At 39.6% G+C, this 25,056-nt stretch overlaps 2 protein-coding genes across 2 annotated transcripts; both read left to right on the plus strand.

Moving 5' to 3' along the window:
• The first annotated feature begins 610 nt into the window (after positions 1 to 610).
• On the plus strand, positions 611 to 10,421 carry pif1 (PIF1 5'-to-3' DNA helicase homolog). Its single transcript, XM_083525262.1, has 13 exons — positions 611 to 711; positions 1,501 to 2,090; positions 2,509 to 2,635; positions 2,832 to 2,957; positions 4,109 to 4,262; positions 5,448 to 5,562; positions 6,666 to 6,772; positions 6,883 to 7,022; positions 7,196 to 7,302; positions 7,398 to 7,485; positions 8,407 to 8,552; positions 9,326 to 9,517; positions 10,281 to 10,421. Exons 2-13 carry the CDS (start codon positions 1,518 to 1,520, stop codon positions 10,332 to 10,334), a joined length of 1,929 nt encoding a protein of 642 aa, XP_083381388.1. The 5' UTR covers positions 611 to 711; positions 1,501 to 1,517; the 3' UTR covers positions 10,335 to 10,421.
• Positions 10,422 to 12,250: 1,829 nt separating this feature from the next.
• Positions 12,251 to 15,693, plus strand: nsun4 (NOP2/Sun RNA methyltransferase 4). Its single transcript, XM_083526263.1, has 6 exons — positions 12,251 to 12,408; positions 12,791 to 13,125; positions 13,201 to 13,355; positions 13,431 to 13,591; positions 13,730 to 13,854; positions 15,302 to 15,693. The coding sequence occupies exons 1-6, from the start codon at positions 12,316 to 12,318 to the stop codon at positions 15,576 to 15,578; spliced, it is 1,146 nt and encodes a 381-aa protein (XP_083382389.1). The 5' UTR covers positions 12,251 to 12,315; the 3' UTR covers positions 15,579 to 15,693.
• Positions 15,694 to 25,056: the final 9,363 nt, after the last annotated feature.

A 25,056-nucleotide genomic window follows, 5' to 3' on the forward strand; every position in this document is an offset into this window, starting at 1 on the left:
AAACCTTTAAAAATAAGATCATTTTAAATACACCCTTGGGTTGCCAGGTCCAGCTTTAGTGAACTGCTTAATAATCATTGCTAAATACATTGTTACATACATTTTCTGAAGTAGTATTTAAAGATAATTAATATTTTTATTAATATTAAAATTCTCATGTATCCAGAAGTGCTGACACACATTTATACTTTAAAATTAGTCTGTTATGGGTTTATTCATTTATTCACTTATTTGATTAACAAAGTTTTGTTTACAATATAGGTATATTAATTTAAATTATAATTAAAGACTCAATAAATAGATTCATACATTTAGTTTTTCGTTGAAGATTTAGCTGATTTATATTTATAAAAAAATATATATTTTTAACAGATTTTTATTTATACATAAATAAATAAATAATTATTTATCAATAAAATATAGAGGTGAACAAATAAAAATAGAGAAAATAAAGAACTAAACAAATAAAATGTAATAGAAAAATAAGTACTTAAAGTTAAAAGTTTCACAAAGAAAAAACGGAACTGGCAACCCCGTCCTAAAGCGTTTCAATGTTTTGCGTTGACGTCACCGGCAGTTTTTACGGAAGTTATCGTTCATTGGTTGTGTATTTAAATGCCTCGATTTGATTGGCTGTTCCGGTTAAAGCTTTGCGTTTGAAATTTCCGGCGTGGTTTTGTTTGCTGCGGTGAAGTGAAGCCCAGTGTGCCGGTGAGTTCATCACTTTACTGTCATTTCATTGCAACATTACAGTTTGACGTTTTAAAATAAAAATAAAAAAAGCTATAATTTATGTATAATTCTATATTTATTTTGTTTAAATCGTTCTGATGGTAATTTTTTGGTAGATTTCTGCAAACAGTCAAACCTTTTTTCATGGATTTAACCAAACATACATCTGTACATCTGTCCTCTAATAGTCAACATGAAATAACATTTTATTTATTATAATAATTATATTGTCCATGTAGACTATTTTGAATTGAAGTCAACAATCCAAATGCAAATAAAATAGTTTATATACATTATTATATAGATATTTTAAATATATTATGCATGATCTAAAATAAGCTTTGTTTCTTAATATTTTTATATTTATATTTGATGTTAATGTTTGGGGGAAAATTTAGCATAGCTAATGATAAATACCCACACAAGAAATGCTAAAATAAAACTAATAACCACAATAATAACAGTAACACACAGTGCAGGTTGTGTATAATTATAGAAAATGCAGTAAAAAAAAAAAAAGAATTTGTCTAAAACTGTGTTGGTCATTCAAAAGGTTTATAAAAGGTCATATTAAGCGTTTGATGAGCTTCAGGTGTGTGTGTGTGTGTGTGTGTGTGTGTGTGTGTGTGTGTGTGTGTGTGTGTGTGTGTGTGTGTGTGTGTGTGTGTGTGTGTGTGTTAGAGACAGTGTGAAATCCTGAGATAAACATGCAGAAACTGAATAGTAGTTTGTTTTACTCTCCAGTTCTCGAGTGGTTGCTCTTTGCAGTTTGTCCAGGGTCTGAGATGTTGCAGGTGGAGGATGGGGCGAGACTGGAGTGCAGTGTTGCAGTGGAGCGTGTGAGTGGAGCATCAGCAGGTCATGCGTTACAGCGGCGGGTTCTCCGCCGTGCTGCGGTCACTCTGGGCCGGGACGAGTTCCGTGAGCTGGTGCTGCGTGTTCAGGACGTCCGTGGTTCCCCCCCTGAGAGCTTTGCTTTACGTGATGACTTCCGTCTCTTCACACGGTTTGTCAAGGATGGAAAGTGCACGGTGAACTTTCCACACAACAATGCACAGCTCCTGATCTCCGACTGTCCCCCTGACCGCCTGAAAACCTTCCTGAAGACCCTGAGTATAAAACATGAAGCGTCACGGGGAAGTAACCCAGTCAGTGAAAGGGCCAGGATGAGGGCGGGGGTGCCGAGGAGCTTCGAGATCATCAGCCCTGTGCAGCAGAAAGACATCCAGAAGGCCAACGAGTTGAGGAGTAAAGTGAACGCCCCGGTGCAGGTCAAAGCGCTGACTGAGAGAGCTGTGAACAGGACAGACGGCCGACAGCAGCTCAAACGACCCCGAGCGGATGGAGACACCAGCCTGGTATAATCAACACTGATCTACGATTCTTCTCCTAATTATGGTTATAATTAAAGCATAATTTGAACAAAATGGACATTTTTCTCCTTTTCTGGCAACCAAAAGTATTAAATCATCTGATTCAGGTTCAGACTTTAGGCCGTGCCTCATACCTGAGGCTGCTGGTGTGAACTGACACTGAACTGTAATGACTGTTTTCATCTCTGATGGCTTTTTGTCCAGGTTTATGGATTTACATCAGTGAATGTTTGAGACATTCAAAAGCTTCAACAAACCTGATTTCATTCTAAACTTTAACCATTACTTAAAAAAATAAATGATTAGCTTGTGTTCACACACACACACACACACACACACCAAACATGCAGCGTTTAGCTTTGTCTTGAAGATTAATCCCAGCTATTTGTCCTCTGTTTTTCAGGTTAAAACTCATCCTCATAAGAAGCCTGTCCTCACGTTGCCAGTTGCTCAAAAACTCAGCAAAGAGCAGATGGCGGTTCTGAATGCAGTGTTGAGTGGGAAGAATGTGTTTTTTACTGGAAGTGCAGGTATTTACAAGTTGTAGACATGTTGTCACAAATCTGAATGTTTGGTCAAAAATTTAGTGCCATAAGGACTTATGATGTTACGAGTTATTTATCATGTTTTAAAAACAATCAGTCGTGAACGCGATCACGGCGAGTGTTATTTGTGACAGAGCGCTCGCTGTATCTACACTCTAATATTGTGCGTTTGTGTTGGAAGGTACGGGGAAGTCTTTCCTGCTGAAACGGATTGTGGGATCACTGCCTCCTAAAAGCACCTACGCCACGGCCAGTACAGGTGTAGCTGCCTGTCATATAGGAGGGACGACATTACACAGTTTTGCAGGTTAGAGTTCATGATGGATAGTAGGAAGGGTGGATGGTATGATTGGTGGTTGGACAGACGGAGGGATGGATGGATGGTATGATTGATGGTTGGACAGACGGAGGGATGGATGGATGGTATGATTGGTGGTTGGACAGACGGAGGGACGGCTGGATGGTATGATTGGTGGTTGGATGGACGGACGGATGGATGGTATGATTGGTGGTTGGACGGATGGATGGATGGTATGATTGGTGGTTGGACGGATGGATGGATGGTATGATTGGTGGTTGGACGGATGGATTGATGGTATGATTGGTGGTTGGACGCACGGATGGATGGTATGATTGGTGGTTGGACAGACGGAGGGATGGATGGATGGTATGATTGGTGGTTGGACAGACGGAGGGACGGCTGGATGGTATGATTGGTGGTTGGATGGACGGACGGATGGATGGTATGATTGGTGGTTGGATGGACGGACGGATGGATGGTATGATTGGTGGTTGGACGGACGGATGGATGGTATGATTGGTGGTTGGACGCACGGATGGATGGTATGATTGGTGGTTGGATGGACGGACGGACGGATGGTATGATTGGTGGTTGGATGGACGGACGGACGGATGGTATGATTGGTGGTTGGACGGACGGACGGACGGATGGTATGATTGGTGGTTGGACGGACGGACGGACGGATGGTATGATTGGTGGTTGGACGGACGGACGAACGGATGGTATGATTGGTGGTTGGACGCACGGATGGATGGTATGATTGGTGGTTGGACGGACGGATGGATGGATGGATGGGGGGGAGGGGGGTTTGGTGTAAATGGATGGATTATTTGGGGTTGGCTGGATTGGAGCGGATCTTTAAATGGGACTGAATGGGACAATAGCTTGGAGTTTGAGGAGGATATAAAATTGTAATAAGGTGGATTGGGATTAGAGGATTGATATTTTGGGTTGGATAATGGAATTGGTTTGGATGGATAGTTTGATTTAAGGTTTGATGAAAGTTCAGATTAGATAGTGACTGGGTGGATTATAAAGTTGGGATTGGATTGAGTGAAATAGGATTGATATTGGATTAAACTAATACTTTTAATTAATATAATTTTTTTTATTATTATCTGTCTCCGTTTCACGGGTCTTGCTCTTTGATCGTTAAGGTATTGGTTCTGGTTCCGCTCCTCTGGAGCAGTGTTTGGAGCTCGCACAGCGGCCTGGAGTCCTGCAGCACTGGACCAGCTGCAAACACCTCGTTATTGACGAGATCTCCATGGTGGACGCAGAGTTCTTTGACAAGCTGGAATCCATCGCCAGGCACGTCAATAGTTTAAATTTTTCTGTATTTGCAGATTGAATGATGATCAATTTATTTTCTGCCGTCACATGTTCAGTAAAGTGGGTAAAAATATTTTAAGAAATACCATAAATTATCTGGCTAAAGGTTTGTGGACACCTGAGCATAAATGTGGAATGGGATGTTCAAAAAGGACCAATCTGTCCCTGATTTCCTCTTCTCTTCTGGGAAGTTGTTCCACTAGATTTTGGAGTACGATTGAGCCACACAGGTGTTTAGTAAAGTCAAGTAATGCTGGAGGTGAGATGAGGACGCCTGGGGTACAGTCAGCATTTATTCAGAGCAGGCCACTCAAGAACTTCCATACACTTCCATCCCATGTAAAGTAGATCTTCATGGAGCTGGCTTTGTGCACAAGAGCATTGTCATCCTGGAGCAGGTTTGAGTCTCCTAGTTCAAATGAAGGGAAAATGTCAAGCTCCTGCATCCAAATAGATCATACAATTGTGTGCAGTAACAGTTTGGAGAAGAAGAATATAAAAGTCAGGTGTCCCAATATTTCTGGACATATACTTTAGTTTATGTTTAATTAAACCCTGATTTTGAAGATCTCCTGCATTAAGTCTGGGTGATATGACAAGTTTATAATCATGATGCTCACAAATGGGTTTATACTCGTGACCTTTCAAGTTCAACATCTTAAATGTTGGTCACCGAACCCACGTTTCTTCATTCAGATCTTGTGCTGATGTTATTTCTAACACATCTCCAGTTACTCATTCATTTTAGCTTTAATTGTGCAAATTTGTGTAGCAGTACAACTTCATGTATTTTATGTTAATTAGGTGTGCGTGTGTGCGTGTGTGCGTGCGTGCGTGCGTGTGTGTGTGTGTGACTGAATACCGTACAATAAACGTCTGATTCAGACCTCACAATGAGGACATTTTATTGCGAATTAATGACTCTGAACATTACGTGTGTGTGTGTGTGTGTGTGTGTGTGTGTGTGTGTGTGTGTGTGTGTGTGTGTGTGTGTGTGTGTGTGTGTGTGTGTGTGTGTGTGTGTGTGTGTGTGTGTGTGTGTGTGTGTGTGTGTGTGTGTGTGTGTGTGTGTGTGTGTGTGTGTGTGTGTGTGTGTGTGTGTGTGTGTGTGTGTGTGTGTGTGTGTGTGTGGCTAAATGAGCTCTGTGCTTCTGGTTCTTGCAGGTCGATTAGAAGATCCACCGAGCCATTCGGAGGAATTCAGCTGATCGTGTGTGGAGATTTTCTCCAGCTTCCTCCTGTGACTAAAGGAAAAGAGAAACCCAGTTTCTGCTTCCAGGTAGGAAATCGCACAAAATACGCTGTAACTCCTGGTTCGAGCTGCAACAAGAATCTCCCTGATTTTCTCATGTTTTATTGATTTACTTTAGTTTGTAACTCACATTAATGGCGTATGAATGTAATCATAGACGGAACTGTTTTTCTCCCAATTTAGTTTTATATTGTGAATTTTTCTTATTGAATATGACCTCTAAATACTGTCAATTTATAACAGTAATAATTACTAAAACTATAAATTACATTATAATAAATATTTCATATAATATATTACATTAATTACATAAATTACTATAAAATACAATTATGCTTTATGCAATTTATTACTTTTTATTAAAAAAATTTATTTTTACTTTTATTTTATTTAATGGCCCCTTTTTGTTTTTTGAAATTAGTTTTATAATCTTATTTATTACAATTTCTATTTAATTCTTAATTTTTTATAAAAAAAAAAAAAAAAAATTCCTTCTTTTTGATTTTTTATATTTTTGCTACTACAGGGTCCTTGTCTTTCTAAACTTAACCCCCCCCCTCCCCCCTCCCCCCCTCCTATTTAATTACATTTCTGTTTTTGAGCTTTTTATATAATTTGCCTTTTTTTTCCCTTTTCTGTTAAACACTGGAACACGCCTCCAATTTTTAGTAATCCATATAAATGCTTCATATCATTCTACATTTTTTCCTTCTAAAGAGACGAGACTTATTAAATTTCCTTCTGGATGCTGATCCAATTATTTCACAAAAGCAAAAGGGGGATTCTAATGGAGCCCTGTTTCATTATGAAACTCTTTTTACTTGTTCTCTGGGTTGAGTAAACACTCATCAGTCGTATTTCTGTGTTTTTGTACGTTGTGCTTCTCCTTCATTAACAAAAAAAACAATCAGAAAATCGGAGCCCTTTCATGTGTCCGTGACTGAAAACCCAACGGATTTATGAGATAAAGGATGAGTGTTTTTTACTCTGTCTAATCACGTAGGGGTTTTTTTGGGCTCCTTCTTGTTACTAGGCAACATGAATTATTCACATTTGTTTCGTTTGCGCTTTTACACTAATTAGCAACCAGTTCGGTTTGGACCATTAAGCGTGTTCTTGGTGTTCCTCAGGGGAGGAGCTGGAGGAAGTGCATCCACGTGAACATGGAGCTGACTGAGGTACGCAGGCAGACGGACCGAACCTTCATCTCGCTGCTGCAGGCTGTAAGAGTGGGCAGGTAACAACATCTAGAGGATCATGATCTTCAGCTAGTTGTTGTTCGTTTTCAATGAAATCATTGATCTAAGTACTTCCTGTTTCTTCCTTTTCCTTCTTCTTTCCCCCCAGAGTCACTGAGGAAGTCACTGCCCGGCTTCTGAGGAGCGCCAGCAACCCCATCGAGCGGGATGGTATCGTAGCCACCAGGCTGTGCACACACAAGGACGACGTGGAGCTCACTAACGAGAACAAACTCCAGCAGCTGCCAGGTGTGTTGGAACATTTCAAGCTGTGAGACACATCGATGCTTCTTCTCACAGGTTCCAGGATGTTTGGTTCCTCTGACAATTATAGTATATAGTGAATCTATAGCACGATTCCAAAAATATTCTCCAGACCTTCAGAGACTCCACCAGTACATTTTACATCTGTCTGGTTTTAGGACCCTTGCGCGTGTTCCAGGCTCTGGACAGCGACCCCGTGTTGGTCAAAACCATCGATGCACAAAGTCCAGTGGGCCACACGTTACAGCTGAAAGTGGGCGCTCAGGTGAGAGCTAGCATGCTCTTATAGCTCATTTTCAGCTACTATTAAAAGTGTAAACAACTTCATAATATCTTTTTGCTTGGGATTTGTTTTTAAAGGTTATGCTGACCAAGAACCTGGATGTACAGAGAGGCCTGGTGAACGGTGCGAGAGGCGTCGTGGTTGACTTTCTACCAGGAAATCAAGGTATAAACTAAAGATCTGTTATATCATATGTTTGTATTAATGACTTCGTTCTGCTACCTTGTTGTAAATATCCCCAATTCAGGTTCTGCGAAGTTTAATCTGCATGTTTTATTACGTTCCGCAGACGCTCTTATCCAGAGAAACTCGATCAGGAACGCATCCTTGTGTAAATCAGAAACTGAAAAAAAATCCAGAGAACATTTTCGGCTGACTGAAGATCAAATTCTCTAAATAACATCCCGTTCGGTCTCCCAGGCTTCACCCTAACTGCTTATTTAATGCTCTGTCATTCGTGCACTTTACCTACATGCAAATGAGCGTCTCTGGTAGAGCGATTAATTGGTTCTGATAGTTGATTGCTGGGAAAATCCGTACAGATCAGCTTCCGGTCCGCTGTCATTACTAGAGCGGCCTCTAGTGGCAAATCACTGCCACTACGTGCTGTTTGTTTTTGACTGCAGGCTGCCCTTTTTTTTTTTTGTTTGTAATAAAGTTCAGTTCTATTTTACATAAAGGTTAATGTAAATTTTTAGTTTTTATATCCAATATCTATATTTTAAAACTATCAATTGATTAATCAGTTAAGTACGAAACAACCTGTCCATAAAATCCACTGTCGGGAAACCTCTAGTTTCTAAAGCACGGTTTGCATTTTGCAACGAATCTGTACATGTAACTTGGGCAGAAAATGTTAGTTCGGTGTGTAATTGTTGGAAAAAGGTTCAGGTGTAACAGGGGGTAAATTTTTGTTTAAAACAATAAGATTAATACAAAATAAAACCCAAGCCCTCGTCTATATATAATGAATTTATTGCTAATTTTTATTCTTCTCCCTACTACAGCTGTCCTTGGAGTAATCTTGTAGTGATGTAATAATCGAATCATCTGCATGTCCGGTATCTGGTTCTCTCTGTGCATCAGGTCTCCCAAGAGTGCGCTTCCTGTGCGGCGCTGTGGAAGTGATGAAGCGCGAGCGCTGGACGTTTAAGGCGGCCGGGGGAGTGTACCTGAGTCGCCAGCAGCTCCCGTTAAAGCTGGCCTGGGCCATCTCCATCCACAAGAGTCAAGTGAGCGCTCCACTGACTCATAGATTCAACCTCTGCAGGCCACTGAGTCAGACCTGATTCACCGCTGACGTCTTAACCTTCTATATCAGCTTTTAAAAAAAAAAAAAAAGTCTCGATGACTCATTCGTTTACAGAGACATTTATAACATTAGTGTAGATTACAGATTTCTTTTTCATCGCAGCCACAGTGCGTCGGAAGCTTTACCCGCTGCCTCCAGGCCGCATGCCAGCAGAACTAATGGCTTTCATTTAGCTGTAGATGGAGCTCTGGGTAATTAGGCTTATTGGCTACAGATGGAAGTGCATCATGCATGCGTTTGATTGCTCGGTTCCGGTGACACGAGCTACAGAGGCTTGCGCTTGTTGTGGGTTTTTTTTTATACAGTTGCCCTGTAAACAATATGGAGGATTATTTTGATGGCAAAAAACGTATGTGCACCCCTGATCATCGCACCCATATGCTCCTGAACATCATAATGAGCTCTGTCTCTTATAATAAACTCCACTTTTCATTTGACCGCTTTAAACACGATTTGGGGGATTAGGGATCGTTCAGCTTCAGGAGCTTTAGTGAGATCAGGTACTGATGATTGAGGAGGGAAGGAGTCTCCAGTTCCAGATCATTTTAAGTGTTGATGGTTGCAATCGGTTATGAGAACATTCGAGCAGGTCCTCACAGTTTGCTTTAATACTTAGACCCCTGATTATTTTGTTAATTACGGCGTAATTAAACACGGCTAGATGTTGACTTGTTGCTCCTGGCTTCGTTACAGGGCATGACTCTGGACTGCGTGGAGATCTCTCTGGCTCGTGTGTTCGAGAGCGGACAGGCTTACGTCGCGCTGTCTCGAGCTCGCAGTCTGGAGGGTCTCCGTGTCCTGGACTTCGACCCGCGAGTGGTCCAGGCCAACGCTGACGTCCTGATGTTCTATAAGAAGCTGAAGCGAGATCGACTCCTCCTGCAGGTCAGTGCCACCATGAGCTGTTTCTCAGTCACTCTGATTACTGCACTTTACTGTTCCAGACTGAAAAAGAGGGATGAATGTGGCGCCATAAATATTCCTGTACAGGAAGCAGGAGAATTGAGCGCTAAAAGGGCGAGATGGATCGTCTGTAGCAGGCGGCTCGATTCTGTATTGAGTGGAACTCGTTATACCCACAGGGGACATTTATTTTCCAGCATGTCGTCTTCCCTGACAAGCAAATGTTTGTTTTTCTGGATAAAAAGATTTGAATGTATTCGAGATAAATCATTTAAAAAAACCTTTAGAGACTGTCGAAAGAGGGAACGTTCTGGTTTAATCAGTTTACAGACATAACGGACGTGTCGGAGGGGGTGGGTGCAGGTCACAGAGAGGGGGGGGGGATATGTGGGCGTGGCCAGATCAGGCTAAGTTGATTAGCTGGACAGGGGGGAGGAGCCAGATGGTACAGTGTATAGATCTAAATAGAGGACAAACCAAATATTAATTGTAAATATGTAAACTACTATTATGATTTTCATAGTTTTTATAGCATCAGCACACCAAAGGAAATTTCTTGTACTGTAAATGTAACACATGATGCTTCCGATTCTAAAAAAAAAAAAAAAAAAAAAAAAAAAACAAATTGGAAAAACACTAACTAAATGTTCCTAAAATTTAGTTGCTGACGTGTTTTTTTTTTTTTTTTTTTTTTTTTTTTGCAACAATCCAAACTCTAACCTGGAACTGTGGTTGTTTTTTACAGTCCTCTATGAATGACTTTGTTGGGAAAAGCAACAAGGAGAATCAAATCTGGTGAAGATCTTCACGCCACGACCTTGTGCACTGTGTGTACGACCCGAATCGATAGATTTCTCTCTTCTTTTAAACATTTTTTTTTTTATTTATTAATAATTAATTTTTTATTATTAATTTATCATGGTTTTCTATTTGACCTCATTATGGTGGTGTTGAAATGTTATACTGTACGTGTATGCATTTTGTTTTTTCAAGTCCATTTTATTTTTTATTAAATTTTTTTTTAAGATACGTTTTGTTTGTTTGTTTTTCTTCTTTGCATGAATTCTTTTTATGTAAACCACAGCGCCTTTTTCAATTATACAAAAATAAATAAAAACAAGCTCGTTCGTAAACCTCGGCTCATGTGCCGTTGACTCTGCTGCCACCTCGTGGTCTCTCTGCAGAACTGCAGGCGTCCTTCTTCACAGCCACTTACAATTCTTATGTATCCACTGAGCAGGTGAAGGTTAAGGGCCTTGCTCATGGGCCCAGCTGTGTCAGCTTGGTGGTGCTGGGATTTGACCTCAAGACCTTCTGAGCTTAAGTCGAACATCTTTTTAACTTGGTTAAGCCTGATTTTCTAAATTAAAATAATGATACATAAAAAGCGAAATGGTGTTGAGGGAAAATTGGAAGAAAAATAAATGTCTGTCAATGTGACTTTATTTTTCTCAGCTAAACAACGACCTGAAAAGTAGACCACATAAATTAAACACAGGAGAAAGATTTTTGGACTTTGCTGTAAAAGGGCTTATGAGATAAACTGTAAATCAGTGATTTGAATTGGAAAATTAATCCATATTTGTATTCATACTGACACATACAGTGAGTTATTTATTATTACAGTCACTATTCCCAGATACACGCACTGTTATGAATGCGGAATAAAAATGAAAGTAGGGGCAGTGCAGCTTAATACAATGAACTTAAGATCTTGTGTGCAGCCTGAAAAGACAAAATCATAATGAACTGGTGACAGGGTCTTGGTGGACGAGGATCATTGATGCACATGAGGAGTGAAGGCTGGTCCGTGTGGTTCCGAGCCAACAGACGAGCTCCTGTAGATCAAACTGCTGAAGATGTTCATGATGAGTTCATTGATGCTCGACAAGTCAGGACTGTTTTCAAGATTCATTTATTTGCTGCATGTATACACTAATAATCACATCACATCACCCCCTGCTTCACTTCATCTGCAGTGCTGAACTTCATCTCAGCTTCTCTGTGCTGGTCCACATCAGAAAGCGTTCTCTCTCTCTCTCTCTCTCTCTCTCTCTCTCTCTCTCTCTCTCTCTATATATATATATATATATATGGATGCACACACATATACTATGACACTAAATTTTTGGAAAGGATATTAATTTATATACTTAATGTTAAGGCATTTAATAAATGTGATTTAATGGGTTAATACCTAATAATTATTATTATTTACTTATGTTTTTAATTAATAAATAAATAACAGGAAGTCTTACCTCTGGCTCTCTGTGTGATCATTTCTCTTTCATGAACTATGTTTAAAGTGTATAAAACTTTCCTAAAATAACTTTATAATCACACACACACACACACACACACACACACCCACACACACCCACAGAAAGTTGTTTTTTTTACTTCTTAAAAGTACTGGTGTGTTTTATTTTTTTAATCAATTTTATAAAAACAACTTAAACACTATTGATACTATATATTTTATAAAATTATATAATATTTAATGAAACTCTTGTGAGATCATCATTACAAAGAAATATCTATTTTCAGTTAACAATTTAGTAAATAACGTTGAAGCATCCGTGCGGTTTGAATAATAAGTAACAGTAATTATATAGTAATATATTTGTAATAATATTAATTCTAAAATGTCTCTAAATGAATAAAATGCTGATTTAGTGATAAAATGTTTAATTCAACCGAGGATTAACGATTCGTCAGGACGGAACCAACGACACCTGTTTGTTGTGAGTCGCGGACTCTTTTATCGGTGACACCTAAAAATGGCGGCGCACGTGAAAAAGGCATTTTTGATAAACAAGTTCAAAGACTCGATTTGTTTTATTCAGCGACGGAATCGAGTTAAAACAAAATGGGTAAAATGTTTAAATAGTTCTTTTTTTTATTCAAGTTAATCCAGAGACTTTGAAAAGTATTGTTTTCTTTTATAATAATAATAATAATAATAGCAGCAATAATGACTTTATTTACATGTAAGTTGCAGCTTAAAACGCTACTCATTATATGCAGTACCACGTAAAAAAGATCCTAAATATTTAGCAATAGATCAAATTTTGCTGAAAATTATTTCTCTGCCTTGTGGAAATTATTTTAAATATAATTTTTAGGTGTCTCCTAAATATATAAAAAAAAAGGTGCTGGTGTTTAATGCATTTTTAGTTACAAAGAAATCAGGCAGAAACATGATCACACTACACAAGCACTAATTCACTTGTGATTTTGTTTATTCTCCACCAGGCCAGCACCAGAGCGAAGATCTTAGCCTCATCCCTCGCCCTGCAGCATTTCGATGCCACCTATAAGAACTATTTTGGAAAGCTGTGGCCGTCCATTCGCCTGGGGATGTTATCGGAGCAGAAGTACGGAGCCTTGATGAACAACTTCGCCTCTAACGCAGACGTGATCTCCACTTTACGATCTCAAGGCTGCAGAGACTTCACCAGAGAACGAGACGGACACAAGGTTTCGGATGAACAAAATGATTGTTCTTCCACAGACCGGATTCGTGTCAACCTGAATATCCAGTGTTTTGTCTTCCCGAGAGGGAACATAACCCGATTTAAACCTGCCAGGTAGCGAAAGACTTTTTTCATAGATCCTCTTTATGTGACTAGCGCATGATATTTCATATGTCTTGTTTCTCTCAGACCAGACAGCACAGGATTACTGAGTTATTATCTCCTGGACGCAGCTTCTGTCCTCCCCGTGTTGGCGCTGGATGTCCAGCCGGGTCACACCGTCTTGGACTTGTGTGCCGGACCTGGAGGAAAGACTCTCGCCATCCTGCAGACGCAAGCCGTCCGTATGTCTGCCTTTCTGGTTATGGTGTTGTTCCATATTAAATTGAAGTGTGTCCCTGATTGAAGCTTTCTCACAGGGTTTTTGTGGGCCAATGACTTGTCTGGGTCACGCACAACCCAGCTGCAGAGAACGCTCCAGAGCTACGTGCCCAAAGAGCTAAGAAGTGACGACAAGATCCGTGTCACGTCCCTTGACGGTCGCAAGTGGAGGAATATGGAAGATGTGGAGTTTGACAGAGTGAGTATCAGTGAGGAAGGAAAACGGGGAGAATTCCAAACAAGATCGTGTTGTATGTTAATAAATGGTATTTTTATTTTTCTCTCGCTCTCTGTCTTCCTTTCCCTCTCTTATTGCTTTTTCTATCGCTCCTCTCAGGTGTTAGTAGACGTCCCCTGTACCACAGACAGACATTCCCTGATGGAGGATGAGAACAACATCTTTAAAAGATCCAGGACTAAAGAGAGACAGATGCTTCCTTTACTGCAGATGGAACTCCTGCTGTGAGTAAAAAAAAAATAAATAAAAATCTGTCGTTTTTGTTTTAAAAATCATCTTTAAAAAAAATTAAAACGATCACCACAGGAATTAAAGGTCATTCCCAGTGCAGCAGCAACATCAGTCTGTTTTACACATTTATATGGTTTTATTACAATATTAACACTGTCCTCATGATGCTCAGGGGTTTGTTGAGAAATATTTTCCAAAGTCTTTGTTTTTCTCTCTTATGGAAAGCTAAAAAAAAATAAAATAAAATAAACTAAAGTGAAGCAGGTGCTGATTGAGTCTAAAATAGAAGAGGCTGGAAGAGCGATCACATGACTGTTCTCAAGATGTTGTAAAAAAGTCCTTGGATTTGGATGCCACAGAATTCAAAATATTCATTAATTACAAATTCTTTTTTTATTTCAATAGAGACAAAGTGAAGGGGGGGGGATGTAACACAATTGGAATGAATAATTAATTAATTGATTAATTAATGAATAATTAAATTAGTAGTTAATCATTAAATAATCTAATCAATTAATAACTAATCAATTATCAATTCACATTGATTAATATTGCTGTAGTTTTACAAAACCGAATGATTACATTCATATTTTGTAATTTATATATATATATATATTTTCATATACAGTACAGACCAAAAGTTTGGACACACCTTCTCATTCAAAGAGTTTTCTTTATTTTCATGACTATGAAAATTGTAGATTCACACTGAAGGCATCAAAACTATGAATGAACACATGTGGAATTATATATGGAATTATATACATAACAAAAAAGTGTGAAACAACTGAAAAATGTCATATTGTAGGTTCTTCAAAGTAGCCACCTTTTGCTTTGATTACTGCTTTGCACACTCTTGGCATTCTCTTGATGAGCTTCAAGACGTAGTCACCTGAAATGGTCTTCCAACAGTCTTGAAGGAGTTCCCCGAGAGATGCTTGGCACTTGTTGGCCCTTTTGCCTTCACTCTGCGGTCCAGCTCACCCCTAAACCATCTCGATTGGGTTCAGGTCCGGTGACTGTGGAGGCCAGGTCATCTGGTGCAGCACCCCATTACTCTCCTTCTTGGTCAAATAGCCCTTGATGCCTTCAGTGTGACTCTACAATTTACATAGTCATGAAAATAAAGAAAACTCTTTGAATGAGAAGGTGTGTCCAAACTTTTGGTCTGTACTGTATATATATATATATATTTTTTTTTTTTTATATCAAATGAATTTTTTTTAAATGTATCACTGGATTTATTTACTAATTTTCAGGCTTTTATATTTAGAAAGACACAAAATGAAACTAAAAAAACTAAATTATTATTCATGATAATTTAACCTTTTTATTTGATAATAGAAATCATTTCAGTGATCATGTCCGTGTGTAAACTGATTGGCGTCTGCTTTGGGACTGATGTGTCCTCCTGTCCTCCTCGTCCTTGCTCTCATGCAGGGCAGGGCTCCGGGCGACTCGTCCAGGCGGAGAGCTGCTCTACTCCACCTGCTCTCTGTCTCAGCTGCAGAACGAGTGTGTGGTGGAGCAGGCGCTCCGTCTCGCTCAGCAGGAGATGGACATCACGGTTCGAGTGCAGGACCTCAGCAGCTTCACTCGTCTCTTCTCAGACACGTTTCACTTTGCTCCTCGGCCGGCGCTCGGGGAACTCGTCCTCCCGCACTTGTGCGCGAACTTCGGCCCGATTTACTTATGTAAACTGCTGCGGGTCAGCTGAAGAAGCTCGGAATGCATGTGTAGATACGACCTGACTGCTTTCCCAGCTGTGCGTACGCTCAGTGCCGCAATGCTGCCCCCTGCTGGTGTTATTAAAATGTCTTTGCAGAGCAAAACTGACTGAATAGATCAAAATAATGCTTCATTTTCATTACGCATTTTATATACGACTCGTTACATCTACAATCTCCTGCTCTGCATCTCACACACGGATAAAGTAGTGACAGAACACTACAGTTATTTACCTGAAAGAGAAAGACATTATGGTCAACTAATAATAAAGCTTTTGGAGTAACTCCTGGTGCAGTTTTCCATTCTGTTACGTTTTCTTCTCTAGTTCTTTGAATGCATCTTATGCCTCAAGTCGTTAATCAAAATTCACCATAGAAGTTCAACCACAAGCAGAACTCCTCCATGGAGCTCAGTGAGGTCATTAGGAAATGTATCCAATCGCTGTCTCACTCTGGATGGAACTGAAGCTGGATGTTACTATGGTTACAGGTTTTTATTAGCAAATAAATTTTAACGCATTAAATTAAATTAGCGCATTCATTTAGATTTAAATACAAACTACCTGTGAATTATCTGAACTACAAGCCAATCACAATCCAGCATTCACACTGAACTTCTTCCAGCCAATCACAATCCAGCATTCCCACTGAACTTCTTCCAGCCAATCACAATCCAGCATTCCCACTGAACTTCTTCCAGCCAATCACAATCCAGCATTCCCACTGAACTTCTTCCAGCCAATCACAATCCAGCATTCACACTGAACCTCTTCCAGCCAATCACAATCCAGCATTCACACTGAACCTCTTCCAGCCAATCACAATCCAGCATTCCCACTGAACTTCTTCCAGCCAATCACAATCCAGCATTCACACTGAACCTCTTCCAGCCAATCACAATCCAGCATTCACACTGAACCTCTTCCAGCCAATCACAATCCAGCATTCACACTGAACCTCTTCCAGCCAATCACAATCCAGCATTTACACTGAACTTCTTCCAGCCAATCACAATCCAGCATTTACACTGAACTTCTTCCAGCCAATCACAATCCAGCATTCACACTGAACCTCTTCCAGCCAATCACAATCCAGCATTCACACTGAACCTCTTCCAGCCAATCACAATCCAGCATTCACACTGAACTTCTTCCAGCCAATCACAATCCAGCATTCCCACTGAACCTCTTCCAGCCAATCACAATCCAGCATTCACACTCAAATTGTATTTTTTTGTAAATCGTCCTGCAGTATAATTTATATTATTATATCTTTTGTCTCTGTTATAGTTTGTTGTGTTTTTTTTTTATTCCTGACAGTAGAATATTCCTTCATTTAATGATCATTTTACTCTTTTACTATTTTTCTTCAAGTTAACGGTACGTCATAATATCTGAAATTCCAAAATAGAAACAAATTATATTTGCTGCTATTGTTAAAGAACTAAAAAAAAATAATAATAATAAAAATCATCAATAATAATTCGGTGCGAATTTTTCGTTATGAAATGTTTTTATACATTTGGCTTTCTTTATTTTGTATTTCGATAATAAAAACTTTCTTTCGGGTTCTCCCTTTTAGGGGTCGCCACAGCGGATCCGTATTCATGATCCGCATGTTTGCAAATTTTCCCATAATAATTGTTTTGAATCTGTACATTTGCACCTCTCTCTCTCCGGCCAGTAGATGGCGATATCAGACAGTTTCTTTGATCGTTTTCTGTGTTATTTGTATAAACCTCAGAACCGTAATAATAGTACACAAAACTTTTCCCTCTTATTTGCTGTACAAGTTTTTATTTCACCCATAAATCAGTAAATAATTCCACTTAATTCCATTCAGATTACCAGCTTTTAATTATAATTATTATAATAGATTCTTTTATTTTTATATCACGAGCACCAGTCAGGGTGGTCACAACACAGATCAACCTACATCACCCTTTTGGCTGAATATATTTGATGTTTCACTACATTTTGACCTGTGCTTGTGGAGGTTTTGTGAGATTCCTTCAGCCAATAGGGTGTTAGTATGTACTGATGTAGGTGAGAAGGTGAGGAGGCCTGGGGGGTGCAGTCAGCATTCACATTCATCCCAAACGTGTTCAGTAGCTTTGAGATCTTTCACTTCCACTAATGTAAAGCAGATCTTCATGAAGCTGACTTTGTGCACAGGGACATCATCATGCTGGAACAGGTTTGAGTCTTTTAGTTCAAGTAAAGGCAAAAATTATTTTTATAAAGATTCCCTCCATTGTTCATAGATGCTACTGCATCTACAGACTACTGTACACGTGTCTATTCTCAGTTGCAGAATGTGATACCTGATAATATGATACAGAACAGAAGGTAGAAAAGTTTTTGAGAACAATCACATGATGTTTACACGTTAAGACACTTTGTGTTACGCTTCAAATGTCTTATTTTCACCTGTTGTCTTTAAACTATTCCTTTATTTTTATATCTAATTTATTTTTCAGCTTCATTATTTTGAATATTAGATATGATTCATTAATTTTCAATCAAATTTTATTTCAATTAAATAATTTGTACACATTTTTCATATGATATATGATTTTTTAATTTTGGTCATATTTGTGTGTGATTTATTCACGTAATTTATTTAATTTCGCATTTCACTTGTTTTTCAGGCCGTTCATAAATTCTTTTCCACACAAATTTTCCATTTTTCACGTTTTATTTCCCCCACCTTTTTTTTATTATTATTATTTTTTTTTTTTAATATGCTTTTTTTTAATTGTTTGCATTACCAATGGCTGATTTTCTCACACGAATAACTCACGTGCACACTCTTACTGTTCACACGTCACATCGATTGACTTGACCTCACGTGACACCCGCTGCGAATACTTACGGCAACCGGTTAATTTGTGTTTGGTGTAAAATAAATAAATTTGATGACACTGCGCTAATCACTGCTTTCACCAGCTTGTATTTTCGGAGGTCACACCGTGGCGTATCGTCGCTCTTCTATCGGCCTTCAACCAGGTCACAGTTCAGCAAACGTGACTTTCCGAATGCTAAACATTATCGCACAGAGCCGCATTTCGGGTTTAAAGTGTTCGCAGGTGTTGAATGTGGTTCAGTGGAATAAAAAGCGCAGTGTGACCGCGGCTTTAGGGTGTGAGTGCACGTATACTTGGCTGTAGGCTCCCTGAGGCCGAGCACACGGCTCTGAGGGGTTTGTTTTGTTTTCCGTGAGCGTACGAGCTTCAATTTCCGTCCTCGCTGTGTCTGCCCCCCAAACCCCCTCTACGACCACCCCCTCTATCGAACCTGCCTCGCATTTGGCCCAATGTAGCATGAAAAGGTGTGTGCACTTTGAGGCCGGCGCCGTCGAAGACCATCGACTCCCCGCTGTCATTAAGCTGCTCGAAAACAGTGTTCCATCGGCGCGGGGATGGAGATTGGCCGCGCTGTCGTTTATGTGCCGGGCTTCTGGCTGAACATTAAGGACGCAAGAGGATCCCGAAATGGGATGTTTGGCCCTCGTTTCCCCGTCCGCCTCTGATTCCACAGATGAGTGCAGATAATTTTCTGTGCGATTGTGAGTGATTACTGTATTACCGGCGTAATATAGGGTTATTTGGGAATGCAAAGAGAATTAATGATACATAAAAAACTATTTTGCGCGTGGGCTGAGTCGGGGCCGCCCCGCTATACTTCTCCATGCCTGCATCTTGTGATTACCTAAACGTATTGTAAATATGTCTTTCCATATGGGCTTTTACATAAATTTACATTTTTTAACACTCAGGAAACAGGGATCATTAGGGACGAGTTGTTTTCGCCCGTGCATCGCATCGTACACGCGAACGTGTTTGTGTGTGTGTGTGTGTGTGTGTGTGTGTGTGTGTGTGTGTGTGTGTGTGTGTGTGTGAATCTTACAGAAAAAGGAATTTTGATTATTTGATTGCACCTGGAGCCCTAGTGACCTGCCAGGTGAGGTCATGCCGTGTTTGGAGCACTACAGGAACCGGACCAAAAAAATATATATATATCAGTATCGGTGTTTCACAGGTTTTGGCTTAAAATCTTATTTTTATTTTCACGTGTGCAAATTCATATTGATTGACAGTTTTTAAATGTTTTTTTTTTGTTTTTCTGTTGTTTGCCGAGTCAGGAATCTCAGTCAGGATCATTATTTTCATGTTAAGCACATCATTAGCTAGAAGATAATATAAGCAAATGAAGCATCACACACACACACACACACACACACACACACACACACACACGCACGCACACACACACACACACGCGGTGCTATTAAAAGCTTACAGCTGTACACAGATTGTTTATAGAGGACTTTCTGAGACGATTACACAAAGTCACATTACACAAAATCACGTACGTGTATTTACTCAAGTATTGAAAACGGACACAAAGTATGAGAACTGCAATCTTCAATATCCCAGAGGGTGCCAAAGATTCAATTTACGTGTCTAAGACAAATCCATTATCTTTCAACTATGATGTAATATTAAAGTAAGAAATAAATAGGACATGGTGTGCTGTTAGAGGGAAATAATGAACTCCAGGGGGTCAAAGCTGCTTTTAGAAAAAGCAAACTTCACTATTTTTTCCCATTTAAATAACTTTTGCTACACTTGAGTCGAGGTTGTGAAGTCAAAATAAACGTTCACACCCTTAAAGCTCTTATATATACATGCTTAGTTGTCTTGCTTTTTAACAATAGTGTCCCAAAGCAGCAAAAGTGACAGGAAAGGAAAAACTTCCTGAGACTTCATACGGAAAAAACCTTGAGAGGAACCAGATGCAAAATGGAACCCATTCTCATCTGGGTGACGTCGAATGTCCATTCATTACAGTTTCATCTGTTCACTGATTTGAGGGAACAACTGTTCATGGTAACTGCAGTCCAGAATGTTTGTTTGTTATTTAATCTTATACACTGATCAAACATCACATAATGACATAACATTCTGAGCTGTGACGTGAAGAACACTGATGATCTCTTCATCATGGAACCTGTTGGTGGGTAGAATATATTAGTGAACATTTTATCCTCAAAGTTGATGTTAGAAGCAGGAAAAATGGGCGAGCGTAAGGATTTGAGCGACAGATTGTGACGTCTAGACAACTGGGTCAGAGCGTCTCCAAAACTGCAGCTCTTGTGGGATGTTCTGGTCTGCAGTGGTCAGAATCTATCCAAAGTGCTCCAAGGAAGAGTGCACACTTCAGCGGTGGTAGATCTGGAGAGGAACTGCGTCACCGGAGGCTGATCTCAAACCCATCCTGCTAGTTTTAGAGGACGCCGAGGAAAAGTTTCAAGCCGTGAGAGTACACGCTGTATTCACCGAGAGGCCTGGCCTTCTTCCACTTACCCACAATGCCCTGTGCCCTTTCAAAAGCGATGTGTATGGCTGCATTGATACGTAATTATGTGTGACTGAAACAGCACCTCGGTGACAGGCGCTGGAGTGCCGCCGCCTACCCCCTGCATCCCCCCCCCTCCCCCACCCGCACACCCCTCGCATCCCTCCTTCACTAGAAGAAAAAAAAAAGAGCTTCTCCGCAGCTTTAAGAGGATTAAGTGGGCTTGCGATAACAGGGGGATAAAAAGGGAAAAGAACTGAATCAGAAAAGGGCCGCTGGGACTAAAGAGGGCAACCTCTCGCAGCCTGAGTTCAATCACCTGTTGTCACGACCCACAATCCCCCTCTGCACCCCCCTCAACACTCATTTTCAGTTCAGTTCATTTGTTCATTCTGCTGCGTGGGTATTTATCAGGAATGCTAATGCACACGGGCCGGACCTCCGAGTAAAACTTTTCTTTTGGAAAAGAATGAACTGTTTATCTGTAATTCTTCCTCTACGCTGCTAAATGCTCGATTCTGATTGGTCAGAAGTTGTGGTGTCAATTTCCGGTTTTAATTTGTTTTTATAGCAACGTCTTAAACAAAAAATTTATATTCATTATGTTCCTGCAAAAATTTGGAGATGGTTATATCTCATTTTAGGGAAGAAGTTTCCACTTCTCCGTTTTGTAACAAGCTGCATACATTCATTAATAAATCCAGAGAGGTTGATGAAGGAATTACATATTCATAGATATTCTCTGAGCAGCTATGGGGTTAGGGGCCTTGCTCAGGGGCCCAGCAGTTGCAGCTTCGGATCTCAACCTGCAAATCCAAAGTCCTTAGACACTAAGCTACCGCGTCATTATTATGGAGAACAGAAACATATTTATAACGTAAACATATTTAACATATTTATTTAAAAATGAAAATAGATTTATTTTAAATATCAGGATCTCGAAAATCACAATGCATCAGAGACGTGAAATCGATTCATACCATCCCGTTCGGTCTTATTTTTGTATATATATTTTTACAGTATGGTATATTTTTTTCATGCATATTTTATACTTTATAGTTGAATTTTTTTTATTTTCATTTTATTTTTTTATATTCTATTTCTTTATACACGATGGACAGTCGTAAGAAGCATTTTACTACTCTGTATGAATTTGTATGTGACGAATAGAATTTGCTTTGACGTGATTTTTGGCACGTGGCCAGTATTTTGTTGTTGTTGACCATAGAGGCTAATTTCTTCTCCCGATTTGGTGTCAGGGGGGAGTAAGGGGGAGAGTAGAAAGAGGGGAGAGGTAGAGCGAGAGAGAGAGAGAGAGAGAGAGAGAGAGAGAAGGCCTCCATGTTGGTTTCCATGAGCACTTTGATGTGTATCTGGGCAATGTGCTATTAGAGGGATTTAGACCGGTTCACAGGCTGGAGAGTACGCGACGAAATTGCAATGCCAGCAGGCTAAGAGAATGCTGAGAACAGGATTAGGATCATATTCTGGCAGCGCCTGTCACTTCTTCAATGGACCGGGGTTCCTTACGCTGGCAGCTTTCATTCTCCATGCACCTAAAACCTTTAGCAGCTCCAAAAAAAAGGGGAGTAAGTGAAAGGGAGAGAGTGATTGAATGGTACACTGTGATTTTTGTGCTGGGCATGCTCAAGGGTCTGTGTGTGTGTGTGTGTGTGTGTGTGTGTGTGTGTGTGTGGGAGGGGGATTAAATGATGAAATAAAGACCTGTGGGACCCCACTTGTCAGCCATGAAGGTAAATGTGGTAATTAATTTATTACTTATTAGTTGAACAATTTGTCCGCCTTTGTGTTTGTTTTCATGTCAAGGCGTGTGTATGGGCAAGAATTGGAACGTCTGAGAGTTTAGAATTATTTTTTTTTAAGTACAAATATTTACCAAATGAAAAGAGCAGTCGTTGCATAATATCATATCAGTGGAAGATTCTCACGAGGTAAACATGTCTTAAGACAAGAGTGTGTGTGTGTGTGTGTGTGTGTGTGTGTGTGGACAACTTTGGTTGAAATGTGCTTGAAAAAGTCTGGTGTGCTTATGGTCACGTGGCTCTGGCTAGTTAGCAAGCGAATTGCTAATTTACGCGCTAACAAGACCAGCAGCAGGTCGTGTCTCGTTTTTCACCCTGATCAATACGTTTAGATTAGAAACGAGCCGTTTGTCTTATTAGACACATTTTACTCAAATATTTAGCTGCCTTCACTTCCTGTGATGTTTAGAATTCTTCATTTTAGCTCCGTTTCACATCCGTTGTGTTTGGACGTAGCCCACCGTACAGTGTATTTGAAGCATTGTTTTTCCTCCTTCCCCCCGAAACACAAAAGAACAGTAACAAGACAGCACTGACCTTGACCTTTATTACCATATTACAATCTGAAACACACAAACCTCCGGGCGTCTGGTGTGTTCTCCAGTGTTTCTGCACGGCCGGTGATGTCGAAAGCGTGAAGAAGAATCCATCCTGGAATTGTATGAATATTTACGGCCTTTGGTCATACGGACGACGGTGACATTTTGCCTGTTTGCAAATTGACTGAATATTTTACTTCCTGTTTAAATCCGCTGTATTTAAAGGGGCGGTTAGCGGCCGTGGCAAGGGCATCGGGAAAAAGTGTCGAGCCTTTGGTAAAACACACAGCGAAGGCAGAGGCTCTTTATCGGGAGCAAAGGGCTTATGCATTTTGACAAACCACGCTGTTTAAGATATAATAGCGGCATAATCACAGCCCCGGGCCGTCATTCTTCAGCATAATGGCTCGCTTATTCATCTGGGGATGGCTTATGTCCCCAAACCGATTTTATTTCATTAAATTACCTCATTCCCGTTCTCCTTTCTGTTTTTCTGTTGTTCTTGAACCATTTTCTACTCACTCGGCATCTTATTCTTTCAGAACAAATATGAGGATGACACTCTCTAATCTCTACTAATGCTGGATGAAATATCTGCAGCATTACGCTTTAAAAGTGTGATTATTCTACACTACTGTATTCTTTTTTTAAGCTATTAGCTAAACGATTGTTTACAAAACTAAAATAATAAAAAAAAACAACAACGTAAAAATTAATTTAATGGACAAATTATAATTTCTTCCAGGCAGCGAGCTAGTTCTGGCAAGTTAGCAAACAATTTGCTGACTCATGCGCTAACACGACCTCCCACGGATCTGTCTCATTTCTCACCCTGATCGATGCTTATGGGTCGGAAATGGGTATTTTATTTTAAGTTAAAATAGTAGCAAAGCAAAAAAACAAGGCAAAAATCCTGATCGTCCATATTAATGTTGGTTTAGGGCATATGAAAACTTACCGTATCACTGTATCTTCATGTAGTCTGTCGTTAGCAAACTAAACTCTTTGTAGCATGCTAGTCATTTTCATGATGGATTATAGGCTAAAACCTGCAGTGTCCAGGTTAAATAATTATTTTAAAATATTAAGTGATATGTCAGTATTTTGTTTGCATTCATTTGCAGTAGTTTAATTTTAATTTCAGATAAGTGCTTGATAAAGAATGTTAGTTTGAAAGAGAAAAAGTGGAGTTGTAAAGTAGAAAAAGAAAATGCAAAAGTTTGGCTTGTCTAAATTAGCTAGCTAACAAAATCATTGGCAGCCTAGCCTAATATCCACGCTAATCTACTGACTAATGTCAGCACTTTACTGTGTTTACTGATTTACTCTAATGGCCAATGATATTAAAGACTAGCTGAGATAAATTAAGGTTTTATATAATCTTCCTATGTTGGCGTCTGAGTTAGCCCTTTAGTTAGCAAACATTAATCTCAGCTGTAATGCTAAATTCTAGAGAAGTTGTGAAACATGAAGGAGCATTTGAGGCAGATTTCGGGTTAAATAATTGACTAATATAGGCTTCCAATAGCCTTTAACTAGCATGTTAGTTTAACAAGCTGATCTTCATGCTAACTTATAGGCTAACCATCACTGTGTTCTTTTTAACCTTACTTGATAAATTAATGAAATGTTATCCTTTTTTTTGTGAATTCTGCTAGTTTGTATGTAATGCTAGTTTGTAAATTAGCCTCTTTGCTACCAAGCAGAAAGAAGAGCTTAGAAGTTTCATTACAATCAAACATCAAT

This window comes from Silurus aristotelis (genome assembly GCF_946808225.1).
Source record: "Silurus aristotelis genome assembly, chromosome: 22".
Lineage (NCBI taxonomy): Eukaryota > Metazoa > Chordata > Actinopteri > Siluriformes > Siluridae > Silurus > Silurus aristotelis.